At 42.5% G+C, this 12,453-nt stretch overlaps 1 protein-coding gene across 1 annotated transcript in view; it reads right to left on the bottom strand.

Annotated features, from left to right (window-relative positions):
* COL13A1 (collagen type XIII alpha 1 chain) overlaps positions 1–12,453 on the bottom strand; it is a 122,259-nt gene that overhangs the window by 66,935 nt on the left and 42,871 nt on the right. Inside the window, exons 14-17 of the mRNA XM_075934944.1 lie at positions 8,995–9,021; positions 7,910–7,945; positions 5,508–5,579; positions 4,640–4,666 (exon numbers count right to left, since the gene is read on the bottom strand). Of these exons, the coding sequence (XP_075791059.1) occupies positions 4,640–4,666; positions 5,508–5,579; positions 7,910–7,945; positions 8,995–9,021 (162 nt within the window). The remainder of the gene's footprint in view (positions 1–4,639; positions 4,667–5,507; positions 5,580–7,909; positions 7,946–8,994; positions 9,022–12,453) is intronic.

Below are 12,453 nucleotides of genomic sequence, written 5' to 3'. Positions count from 1 at the left end.
GCTGGAACAGAGAACGGGCCTCTTAATGCAAAAGCCCATGTTCTGTCTACTGAGCAATACTGCCTCCCTACATTCTTTATGTCATACAACAGGGCTACTCAACTTTGGAAGCCCCAGGGGCCACAATAATACTGTGGGCCACAACTTAAGGGTGGCTGCATATTCATGCAAATATATATGCAAAACGCTTCTTTCACACTGACGGGCATGAATACAAAAATTAAGGCAAGACTACACAACACACAGGCCCCATTTAAGTCAGTTCTGCTGATATTAATAAAATGCAATATTTACCCAATTTCCACTCATATGATTGTACTTTTAATGAGCAATAACAGCCCAAGAAATTAACTACTAAAACACGTATCAATAAAAGACCATTATATTAACCACTTTTTTGTTTTGGTTCCCACCCACGGGCTACAAACAAATGGGCCATGGGCTGCATGCGGCTCACAGGTCACATGTTGATTAGCCCTGTCATACAATATATTCTATAACATATATAGGATGTCCAACATGGCAGACATTACATACTGGCAAGAACCTTAACACTTGTATTTCCTGGATTAAAAAAATTTTTACTGTGTGAACTGACATTGCATTCACCTGTGCCCAGTTTCCTCCCATACAAGGGCCTCATTTTCATTTTAATAGAGCGAGAAATGACATGGCCTTTACTTTAAGGTACTGATCTTCACAGGTGTTTTGGTATCTCACAGTATCTGGCCTATAGTATAGTTCTACTCTGAAAGGTCTCTAGGGTGAAAATGATCTCCTTCTTATTCTGCACATCTGTTCCCTTTGCATATTCAGGCAGATCTGTCAAGTGATGGGGCAAAACCAAGATTTTTTTTCCTGCTGTCAGCGCCATAAAACCAACCCAGCTCTGGGAGAGTGAACGGAGTTCTTTTCTGGCCTGCCCAATGCCAACAAAATTGTTAATTGTGGTCCAACTGCAGGCTAGCTAGGCAAACCCCCTGTCTTCAGATTATGTCCTCTGTACAGGGTATGTCTAAACTATATGCCTCTGGCGACAGAGGCATGTAGATTAGACTACCCGGCATAGGAAAATGAAGCGGCCATTTAAATAATCACCGCTTCATTTAAATTTAAATGGCTGCCACGCTGAGCTGATCAGCTGTTTGTCGGCTCAGCGCGGTAGTCTGGACACTCCACGGTTGACATCAAAGGCATTTATCGACCTCCCAGGTATGCCTCCTGGGATGAGGCATACCTGGGATGAGGCATACGTAGGATGAGGCATACCTGGGAGGTCGACAAATGCCTTTGATGTCGACTGCGGAGCGTCCAGACTACTGCGCTGGGCTGACAAACAGCTGATCGGCCATTTAAATTTAAATGAAGCAGCAATTATTTAAATCGCTGCTTCATTTTCCTATGCCAGGTAGTCTAATCTACATGCCTCTGTCGCCAGAGGCATGTAGTCTAGACGTACCCTGTTATTCCTGAAGGTAATAGGGTCATGCAGGTGTAGCTAAGGGTCTACTTAGAGATGAATAAAGCTATACTGATGCAGCTAAGAGCATTATTGGCCTGCAAAATCTTTATGACTGGGAATGCCATCCAAGTCAGAAATAACCCAGTTCTCTTTCAAATCCCAGGTTTGCAAGTCTACAAGTTAGAAAAATAACTTCATTTTTTAAAAATTGAACACACTTAATCTGGAAGTCACTGGGATGTGACAAATATGGAAGCCCATGATACCATTTTGCAATTCCTCAAATGTCACTTGGCTCATATAAATGTGGCATTATGTGACATGAAAGCCAGGTCATTCTTCATAGCCAGAGTTTAAAGAAATGGAGCAGCTTTCTTCAAGTGCACAGAAAGCACTTGCCAGTTTGCCTTTTTTGGCAGATCTGACCTTCCTTCCCTGGCCTTTCATGTTACCAGTATAACACACACGGAGGATATCTCTAATAACCAACAGTGCCACATTCTGATTAGTTCTCTGGCAGAGGTAGGCAGTAATAATGAACCACCAATTAAAATATAATCACAAGGAACTGTCTAAAATAGATCATTTAAGTTAAAAAGAATTTGACAGAAAAAATATATATGCAAAGGGCCAAATCCTGGACTTATCAATACCACTGATAAAACTTGTTTTGACTTTAATAGGGCTAAGATTTAGTCCAATGCTATGGAGCCCAGAGGGGGAAGAAGCAAAGTGAGACATCCAGATTTTGCAAAAAGCATTGAAGGCTCTGGGAATGCAAAGTGAGAGAAGGTAAAATTGAATAAGGAACAAATCCTCATTATGCAATCAGCTACACCAGCAACAGGAAGGAAGCTTAAATGGTCATTTTTAAAGAGACGACCAATTAATAATATCCAGGGCAACTATGAGCCAACTACTTCTGCACAATCCTGTCACCTTTAATGAGGTTGCACACATTTAACTGGGAGCAAAATTTGGCTTGAAAGGGAATAAAACCATCAAGGGCCTCCCCAATTCCCAGGTCATCTTCTTTTGTGAAGAAAATACCTAGAGAAGCCACTCCAGGGAAGACAAACACGTGCACTGTCTGAACTTACAGGAGCCGCTGTTGGTTGCTGATTTACGTCTAGTTTGGGGTCTCATGCTCTGCTGTTATTCTTATTCCTCTGAGCAGGGAAATAAGAGAACCCAGAACAAAGTGAGAATGGCAGCAACAAATGGAGGTGTCTTAATAACCAGGAATAAATTGCACTTGGGATGGGAAAGTGGCCCTTAAGAACACGTATTGATGATCCCACTCCAAAATGTTTTCTTGGGGAGGGGGAAGAGGGAAGCGGAAGAAGGGAGGGAGAGATGTTGCTCAAACTTCAGGAACCTAGGATCATAAGGATCATAAGATCAAAGATACATTTTCGGGGTCACAATTATTCATTGCTTTCCAATGTAAAATGTGGAGGTTTGCATCTGTGAATGTGTGTGTGAGCAACTGAGCAAAAGAGATCATTACACAGGTTTGAAGAAACTCCTTTTTATGGCACAAAAGAAAATGACATATTGGCTTGCTGTAAAATGTAAATGGCTGGGGGAAAGACTGCCACATTCCTGTGTCCATTCCATGAACTAGCAGCTACCATTCCCGGCCCCGCTCCTTGTCTCTATTGCCAAGAGACATCAAGGAAATGGGAAGGAGAGTTTGTGATAAGCTCCCAGGATCACAATACAAGACAGGCAAGTGATCAATGCAATTAAAGTTGACAAAGGGATTAGAATGGTTGAGAGGCCATCTCAGGTTTGTCATCTGTTATTAAGGGTTATTTTAGTCTGGAGTTGGAACCAGGCAATTTTGGTTTTGGTTCCAGAAACTGAATCAAAGGCCTATTAATCCATGTACTTAGAGCGCACGCTGAACAGGTGCCTGACAGCAGTGACACAAGCAAATAAAAACAGGGTTAGGACTTGGATTCTACTTATAGCACTTTTCCTCACTTAGGTCCATATACTGCCCTGAGTTGTCCACAACTTATTCTCCCTATCAGTTTAAAGAGAAAGCACCCAGTAATTTCACAGATCTTCAAACCCATCTACTATGAGTCTGATCCTGCTCTCATGGAGTGCAAACCATAATCCTGGGGGAATTGTACAATTTTACTATGTCTCCAAATGCAACAATTGCAGAATTCCTACAGGCCTAAAATCAGGACTAAGTCCATCAAAGTCAATGAAATTACACCAGTGTGAGAATGGATTTGTGGAAGGATCTTGGATTACATGTAGACGTATATGAGTAGGATTTGCATAAAGCAATGATTTGTAAGATCTATTCACCTTGTCTCTTGTTGATTTTAAAAGGAAGGTCATTTGTTGCTGTAACTATTAAATTGAGACCCCAGATCCCTCAAGAAGATCTCTCCAAACACATTCAAACAGACGAGAGTATAGTTTAAAGAACCTTTTAGTGTTTTAAAATGATAATCCCCAAAAGGGAAAATGTGCATTCATTTTATAATTAATAACATATAATCCACATAATAAATATTTTAAATACGTATGTCAGAGTTAATGTATGTAAAATATTACAAAACAGGCCTTTCTAATGATATTTTAAACCTATGGTATGACACAATATGCTATGACTTATGAAAACAGCTAACATTGTAAAGTTTTAAACAGTCTGTATTGAGTAATATATTTTAAATATGTAAGTGCAAAAAATTGTAATAAAATAGATAACATATGGGCATAAAACCATATTATCTTGTAAAAAGAGCTGTCCAGCCTAGAAACAGAGGGAGACTGGAAGAATGATGCCAAACCTTAGCCTCAAAGTTGCAGAGTTTGAATAGATGTGATGTGTCAGCTAACCAGACTTTATGAGGAAAGCACAGCCCACCCTTTCAAATACAAAAATGTAACAAATCATTAGTGAACTTCATAGTCAGAGAAATTCTTTAGTAAGAATCAGATTCCACTAAGTGGCTATAGTCAATTTTTATTGAATGTGCATAAAACAGCCAGCACATGGAGTGTCTGCTTGTGGTTAATCACCACACATATGTGTATTCCATTAAATATCCCACAGATCTCTCTCAGGCCCAGCTCCCTATATCAATACAGTTTTCTGAATAGCTACTTGTCTCTTAAAGTGTGGTAGAAAGTCATGTTTCCCATGCCTACCTTTATGCCAGTGTCCCCCTTTTCACCCTGTGCAAGGAAAACAGAGATAGAAAGGAAACGCAGGTAGATGTAGTGAACAAAAAGAGAAAAACAGTATAGCAATGACAATAGAAAGTAATTGAAAGAGCTTAGTTCATGAGACATGCATGCTGGACCTGCAGAGAAATGAATGAAGGACATAGCACAACAATCATAGCATCTCTAGTGCTGACTTCACGTCATCCTTGCATTCTGCACCAATGCAAGACAACGTGTAGCGGAGAAATGGGTGCATGAAATTGTTTTATACACCCTTAGGTAACCTGTATCTATGACATTCATCAGTATCCATAGGAGGCATTGACTGAGCTTTTCAAAGAATTTAAGGGAGTTAGGAGCTGACATCCAACTAACTTTTAAGGGGAGTTGGGCACCTTGCTGCCTGAGGCCCCTTTGAAAATCCAAGGCATCAGCACTCAAAGTCTGCCAGTATCCAAAGGAGTAGCTCTTTTACATAACTGCTGCCAAATGTATTATATTCCAGCAGAAGGTAATGCACATACAAGTCATTACATTAGAACAGCTACAAGTGACTGAGCCCTGGTTCCAGAGATCAGGGAATCATTCTTGCCTTGAGTCCAGTGGCTGACAATTGTCCAGGCCCCATCTAAAAAAGTAAGTCTGGATCTTGTATGTCATTGTGTGCAAAGAAACTACTGAGTCTATCTAGACATTTATATCACATTGCTTACCACATTTATCTGAGACTGTATCACATGACGCATGTATATTTGCGTTTCTGTAACAGGAGCACATGTCTGGGTGGCAATAAGTTGCCCTAAGCAGATGGAGGTACTGACTAACTACGAATTGTTAGTTTAATGGTTACCTTGGAGCCAATAGATCCAGGAAGGCCAGGTACTCCTGGTAGGCCAGCCTCACCTGCCTCACCCACCTCACCCTAAGTAGAGAAGCAAGAAATGGATGGAGAGGCACACAGTCAGAAGGAAGAAAAGGGGCCTTTAGTATTTCACAAACATACTAACAAAGATGTGGGGGGGAGGACAGAGAACAATCCCATAGCATATATGACAGCCTAGCTTTCTGACCCTGCCCTGAAAGCAATGCTGCCCAGCAGTAAGCAAAGAGAGATGGAACACTGAAGAGAAGTTTCTCATAAAAAGCCGGATCCCATCAGGGTTTAGGTGCTATGAGCACATATTCCAATCCCTCATACAATGTATTTTATCCATGACTGAAGTGATTATCTATCCATGTGTCCATGCTAGTGCACAATTAGTGTCCCAGGAACTTCTTTTGGGTTGCCTGAAAAGTCCTGGTTTTTCATTTCATCAGGCAATATCTTGGATTGCTGCTTTTTAATAACTAGAAAATATTTGTTCATGTTATATTGCTACACTGAGTAGAATTTCTCATGTGTTTTCCAGGAACAATCTAGTGGTGCAAGTATTCTAAGTGTCTGGAGTGAAAATAATGACGGCATGAGTGTAGACAGTATCACAGCTGTTCTTTTTGCTCAGATTTAATTACACTGGTTTGATGTTCAACAATAAACTCATTCAGAATGCTGTTACTGGAAAAAATCCTCCATTCTGAGAAATACACCTGTGGTGCTGTTGAGTCAGAAGATAACAGTAATGATATCAGAACAACTTGAGAAAGCCCCACGTTTTTGGCCTTTCACCTGGATATTGTGTGACCCTAAAACGTGTTGCCACAAAAGTATCCTGATTTTTAAATTTGAAAATATGGTCACCACATCGCTGGTATCACAAGGCTACCGTCAGCACAAAAAAATCAAAGCAGAGGGAGAGTTCTCCAAATCCTGAGTCTGCCCATTTGGTAAGGGCAGATGGAAGTTTCTCTTTCCTTTCATGCTGTCTCAGTGGGGAAGACTTCGTCTTCTGTGTTCATTCAATCCTGTATTTCCTGTGTACTTCCCCATTAATAGGTCCCAACCCTGGGATCATCCTTATCTTATCATGAAAGGAATTCAGACCCCTTGCTTGATAAATAAATCACCCAGATTAACTGCCCTCCATAGGAAAAGATGCTGGTACAAATACACACTAATATGCCATTTCAGTGACATCCTAAGCACTTTTGAACATTGCAAAGAGAAGGATGGATGGCTAATGAGAAAACCGACAGTTTGCTGAAGGAAGCAACAGTAAATTTTGTGTGTGTCTGTAGGAACGGACTGTGGTCCAGGGGGGCTATAATTTTCATTTCCTGACATAACAAAAACTTCTCAGTTTATGCAGAACTAATTAAAAAGCTTTCAGGACTTGCCATTTCACCCACAGTGCACTCATAAAACATGGTATAGATAACAGAATATGTACAACTGCCGGCAGTTGGGAATACTCACTTCCCTTTTCTCACTCCTTTATTCTCCATTTCAGTATTTCTCCCCCTTTATCATCTTTCATCCTCCCTCCACCAAACAGATTCAGTGCTGCTGGGGCAGAACTAGTCACGCCCTAAAGGGGATACCAGGGAAGGCCAAGAGAATATATTTAATGCACTGTTGGAGCTTCACTGGAATCCGGCTGCCTGGAAATCAGTTGAATGAGCACATTCCCCTTGCCCCCTGACTCCCTGGCTATGCCCATATGTGACCAGCATAATTAGGGCTGCTCCGGCCACCTCTGTGCCCCATAACACATAGGGAATGCAAGTGTCTTGCACTGGGACAGCTATCCTCTGGGTAGACCTTTCAGTGCTAGAGATTCACAGCCCTGTCTGGTAACCTGCAGCTGAATCAAGCTTTCTACCATTTAGGCTGGAGAATGATACTTAACCAGGGGAATGAAAATACCATATCTCATTTCAACTCCCATTCAGACTGGGCAGATGGGTAGGAGGGGAGGGAGCCCGAAGGAGTGAATCTATAGGGGAGCTTACAGTTTTCCCTGCCTCATCCTCTCCCAGAAGAAACCTCTGCAGGGAAGCATGTAAGTGTAGTGGCTACTGGGGAGGAGAAACTAATTTAAAAATCTGCTCTCCTAACACAAGTCACTGCAGGGAATGGTAGAAGAATTCTGGCTATGGGGGAGGTCAGACTTCCTCCATGACCCATCCCCAGTCTCTGCCAGCAAGTCACTCACTGAAGAAAATGATGGAAGAGTTGGCTGTGAATGTGTGTGACAAGGATGGCACTTCTCTGTTACTACGTTCCCGCCAGGTTCTGGTTCACCATGATACACTTTAAGCTACTTGATTATCTATGTGTTCTGCGCATCTCAGAAGTTTACTTGCCCTTCTTACCTTCCTCCCAGGGTATCCTTGAATTCCAGGGTCCCCCTGCAACAACCAAAATGAAGACAAGCCAGTGATGCTAGACTGAAAAGGAAAAATCCCTGTCCTTTCCTTTGTGCTGATACAGAAAGAAAAATAGGATACTGAGGGTGAAATTCACCCCTGGGCAGAGAACCATAATGAGGCCTTAATAACATTTAAATCTCCCTGGAGTTTTCAAAACACAGCTTATGTCCTTTCTGAGTCCAATGCCCAGGAGTGACTTTTATCCTGTGTGAATTACAACATAATAGGAAAGCTGTAGCATACATGACAAGGCACACCATTTGGTTTTGCTTCCATTTACATAGTTAATCTGTCCTAACACTGCTTAATCTTAGAGCATTATCTGAAGTACGTCAAGGAAAGCAAGTTGGGGATTTTTGCAGGCAAAAGCAATTGAACTCTGTTGGTGACATTTCACAAGGTTGGCAAGAGTAAAAATGGGAAATTTGGCAAGTTTAACAAAGTGGTTCACAAAACATGGTAAATGTTCTATGGTGAAATGCAGCAAAGACCAGGTTGCCATTTTTTCTCCTCAGTATGTCCTGATTATGACCTCCTCACTCAGGCAAAGCTTCCACTGAAAAAATAAGCCAGAGCCCTTCGGGTGTGTCTACCTAGCACCCTTACTTCAAAGTGAGCTACACAATTTGTGCTATGCAAATTGCGTAGCTTATTTCAATCTTATTTTGAAATACAGTGCCATCCTGACAAGTCCCTTAACCCTCGTGGTACGCTCGTGGAACAAGGCTTACAGGGATGCTGGAATAGCGTGCCTGTTATTTTGAAATAATGGGCACGTTTAAAGACACAGAATTGCTATTTCAGGATGCTTCCAATATCTTGAAATAGCCCCGCTGTCTAGACATAGCCTTAGTGAGATGGTTCAGCCTGGTCATGGACTTTTCCAGAAACATCATGAAGCAGCCTTCTTCCCACTCCCAACCCACTGCTCCCAGACAAGGATCATGCCCAGGTTCGCTTACATCCATGCTAAGGGGATTACATTTCTTATCCTCATTTTTACTTATAGATGATAAAAAAATGCTCACCTTTGGTCCAGGGGGTCCAGGTAAACCCTGTAGTTAAAATAACACATTTTCAGGTAGGGAAATCTTAAAATATCTAGAGAACTAGGGTGAGAGCAGTGTTCCCATTAAGGTGTGTGCTTGTGTGGCCACTCAGGAGAAATTCAAATGCCGCCCAGCTGATTAACAGAGTACTCACAGCTAGGTTTTCTGTTTCTTATGATGGTGCACATTTGCATGCGCCTTGGTGCACATTAAAATATTATGGATGGAAAAGATAAGAGGGAAAATTGTGTGGGAGTAATTTTTTTTTTCATACTGGGACATCAGTCACGGCTTACTTCAATTTTAAAGAGTTCATCACTCTAGAATATCAGTGCAAAAATTATTCTCATTGGGGAGTAGATAAATTCTACACTTCCCCAATTCAGCCACTAAGTTTCATCTCAGTAATGAAAACCAAGCTACTTTGCCCAACTTGTTATGGTTCCAAAATAGGATCTGGTTTATTTTTTTTAGACTGTCTAAAGACAGTCACTGTCTGTGTACACAATGGAGAAACAACACCATCAAAACTGGAAACTGGTAGAATTCAGGAAATGGGGAGTCACTTCCTTACCCAACCAGGTGATCTCAAAGGAGTTAAGGAATGGATAGGGTTTTTATGAACTACCTGTGTTTTAAAATACACTGTGGAATAACAGAAAGATCATTTTCTCATGGAAGAATGTGCTACTATCAGATTTCAAACAGAGGTGAACTTTTCTTCTTTAAAAAGGAAAGCTACCTGTGTGGCACGTACACATCTGAAAGTACTCTTCAAGGGCAGAAAGCCCGACTTTTACTGAACATGGTTTTCTTTGACTTTCTTAGTCATAGGAATATGTTAATAAGACTTTCAGAAAGGAAGGATGTCAGCAGTTGTGCTAAATTAGAAATAGCCATGCAATCTGCACATTTTTGGATTTACATATACCATATAAATATGAATATCTAAAATATCCATGTTGCAGATGCCTTTGTGATGTAAACAGTTCCAATAAGAAAGATGGAACAGATATCCCAAATACGTTCTACAACCTGCATTTTCAGGGGCTACGTCTACACTGGCAGCTTCTTGCAGAAGAACAGGTGCTCTTCTGCAAAAACTTGCCGGCTGTCTACACTGCACAGCTACGTCTAGACTGGCCACATAAGACGGAATAGGCATGCAAAGCAGGCAAGTCAGAATAGGGAAATCCGCGGGGGATTTAAATATCCCCCGCGGGATTTAAATAAACATGGCTGCCGCTTTTTTTCCAGCTTGGGGAAAAGCCGGAAAAGAGCGTCTAGACTGGCGCGATCCTCCGGAATAAAGCCCTTTTCTGGAGGATCTCTTATTCCTACTTTATTCCGGAGGATCGCGCCAGTCTAGACGCTCTTTTCCGGCTTTTCCCCAAGCCGGAAAAAAAGCGGTGGCCATGTTTATTTAAATCCTGAGGGGGATATTTAAATCCCCCGCGGATTTCCCTATTCTGACTTGCCTGCTTTGCATGCCTATTCCGTCTTATGTGGCCAGTCTAGACGTAGCCCACGAGTGTTCTTCCAGAAGTAAATTTACAGTATAGCATTGTAAAACAGGGCTTCTTCTGGAAGAGATATTCCTCTCCCCACGAGGAATGAGCCCTCTTGTGCAAGAGCTCTTCCAGAAGAGGCCAGCGTAGACAGGCAACATGAATTTCTTGTGCAAGAAAAGCCCTATGGTTAAAATGGCCATCAGAGCTTTCTTGCGCAAGAGAGCATCTACACTGGCATGGGTGCTCTTGCACAAAAGCACATCTCTTGCACAAAAGCACATGTCAGTGTAGATGCTCTCTTCTGGAAGAGTTCTTGCAGAAGAACTCTTCCGCAAAAGAGTTCTTGCACAAGAAGCTGCCAGTGTAGACGTAGCATTAGGATGTTTGCCTGCTTATGAGAAGTCAAATGGCTACTTCAGGGTGAAAGTCTTGAGTCTCCTGTCTGCAGATAACATTCACATGGAGAGTTCTCCTTCCTTGATTTGAAACAGCTGATATAAAAATACGAGGATGAAAGTATCATTATTTCCCTAATAACCAGGTGTCTGGCATACCCGGCATGCCATGCTCCTTGTTGTTAGACATGGGAATTGAGTGTGTGTTTTGTGTGCTACTAGGGAAATAGCAGATGGTAGCCTGTACATCTTCGTTGAGTATAGAGGCTTCCTTCATTCAGATACATGCAAACAGCAACTAACCAAGAGATAAACATCAGCATACGCAAGCTCTAAATCTGCTGTTCTTGTCCTGGTGATTTTTATTTAGTTTATTAGTTTCAATCAGCGGGTCCGACAGCCTCAGTGGGCCACTGGGTGGGGCCCAGCCCCATGCTCCAGGAAGGGGCAAAGCCTTGGGCAGAAGGTTGGGGAAGCCAGGAAGGTTGCCTAGAGGGTTGTGGAAGCCAGTCCTCAAAGCTGCCTGGATCACCCCACCCCGCAGAAAATCCTCACAGCACCTAGAGTGTGCTGCAGAGGTGCTCTGGTGGCCCTTTTGAATCATCAGGCCTTGGGGCAATTGCTCCCTTCCCCCCCCCCCCCCTCCAACCATCAACAGGCCTGGTTCCAATCCATTTTAGCTTGGCAAAGACCAAAGACCATGCCTAATGGATAGCTGTTTGTGGCCAATATGAAATGACTTGTTGGTTTCACTTGGTTCCTAGTGGATAGATGTCTGCAGTTGTAAAACCTTGTAACTGGTCCTTTCTTAGGCAGAGGCGCCAAGGACTGTAAGCCTGTGCAGATTAAATCACCTGTCACCCCCAGTAATGTTCCCTCTAATCTTTTCCATCCAAATGCAGATTTTTTTCCATTCATGCTCAGAATACATTTTAATGTGCACTGAGGCATGAGTGAATGTGTATCCCAGTAGAAACAAAAAACCTAGGTGTGGGTGCTCTGCTAATCAGATGGGCAGTATTTGAATGTCTCCTGTGTGGCCACACAAATGTACATCTTACAGGGAACACTGACCCCCACGAGAGTCCAGGTGAGGTTTGCGGCTTATTAGTTAGTGGGTCAGTTTGGGGAAAGCTCACACTGTCACTAGCCAGGCTGTATACATTGTTTTCTGGACAGTCACAGAAGACTTCAATGTACATTAAAACATAAGACTGGCCACACTGGGTTAGACCAAAAGGCCATTTAGCCCAACATCCTGTCTTTTGGCAGTGGCCAATGCCAGGTGCCCCAGCATGTGAAGTGCTTCTGATCACATTTACCATGGAGAATATGCCAAGATTCCTCTACTCTGTCCCTGTGCCAGGAGTTCAGATGCACTCAGAGAGCACAGCCAGCTGAAGTGACCCTGGGTGAATGAAACAGCCATGGAGACATTAAGTGCAGCTGCCTACTTTGCTGAATGCTTGGTTCAGCCCTGCAGGCATCTCCACATCCCCAGGCAGTAGGGAGCTGACTGCATTCATGCAACG

The sequence above is a fragment of the Pelodiscus sinensis genome, chromosome 8 (assembly GCF_049634645.1).
Source record: "Pelodiscus sinensis isolate JC-2024 chromosome 8, ASM4963464v1, whole genome shotgun sequence".
Classification (NCBI taxonomy): Eukaryota; Metazoa; Chordata; order Testudines; family Trionychidae; genus Pelodiscus; species Pelodiscus sinensis.
The sequence above is the reverse complement of the archived record's forward strand: the minus strand, read 5'-3'. Positions and strand labels throughout refer to the sequence as shown.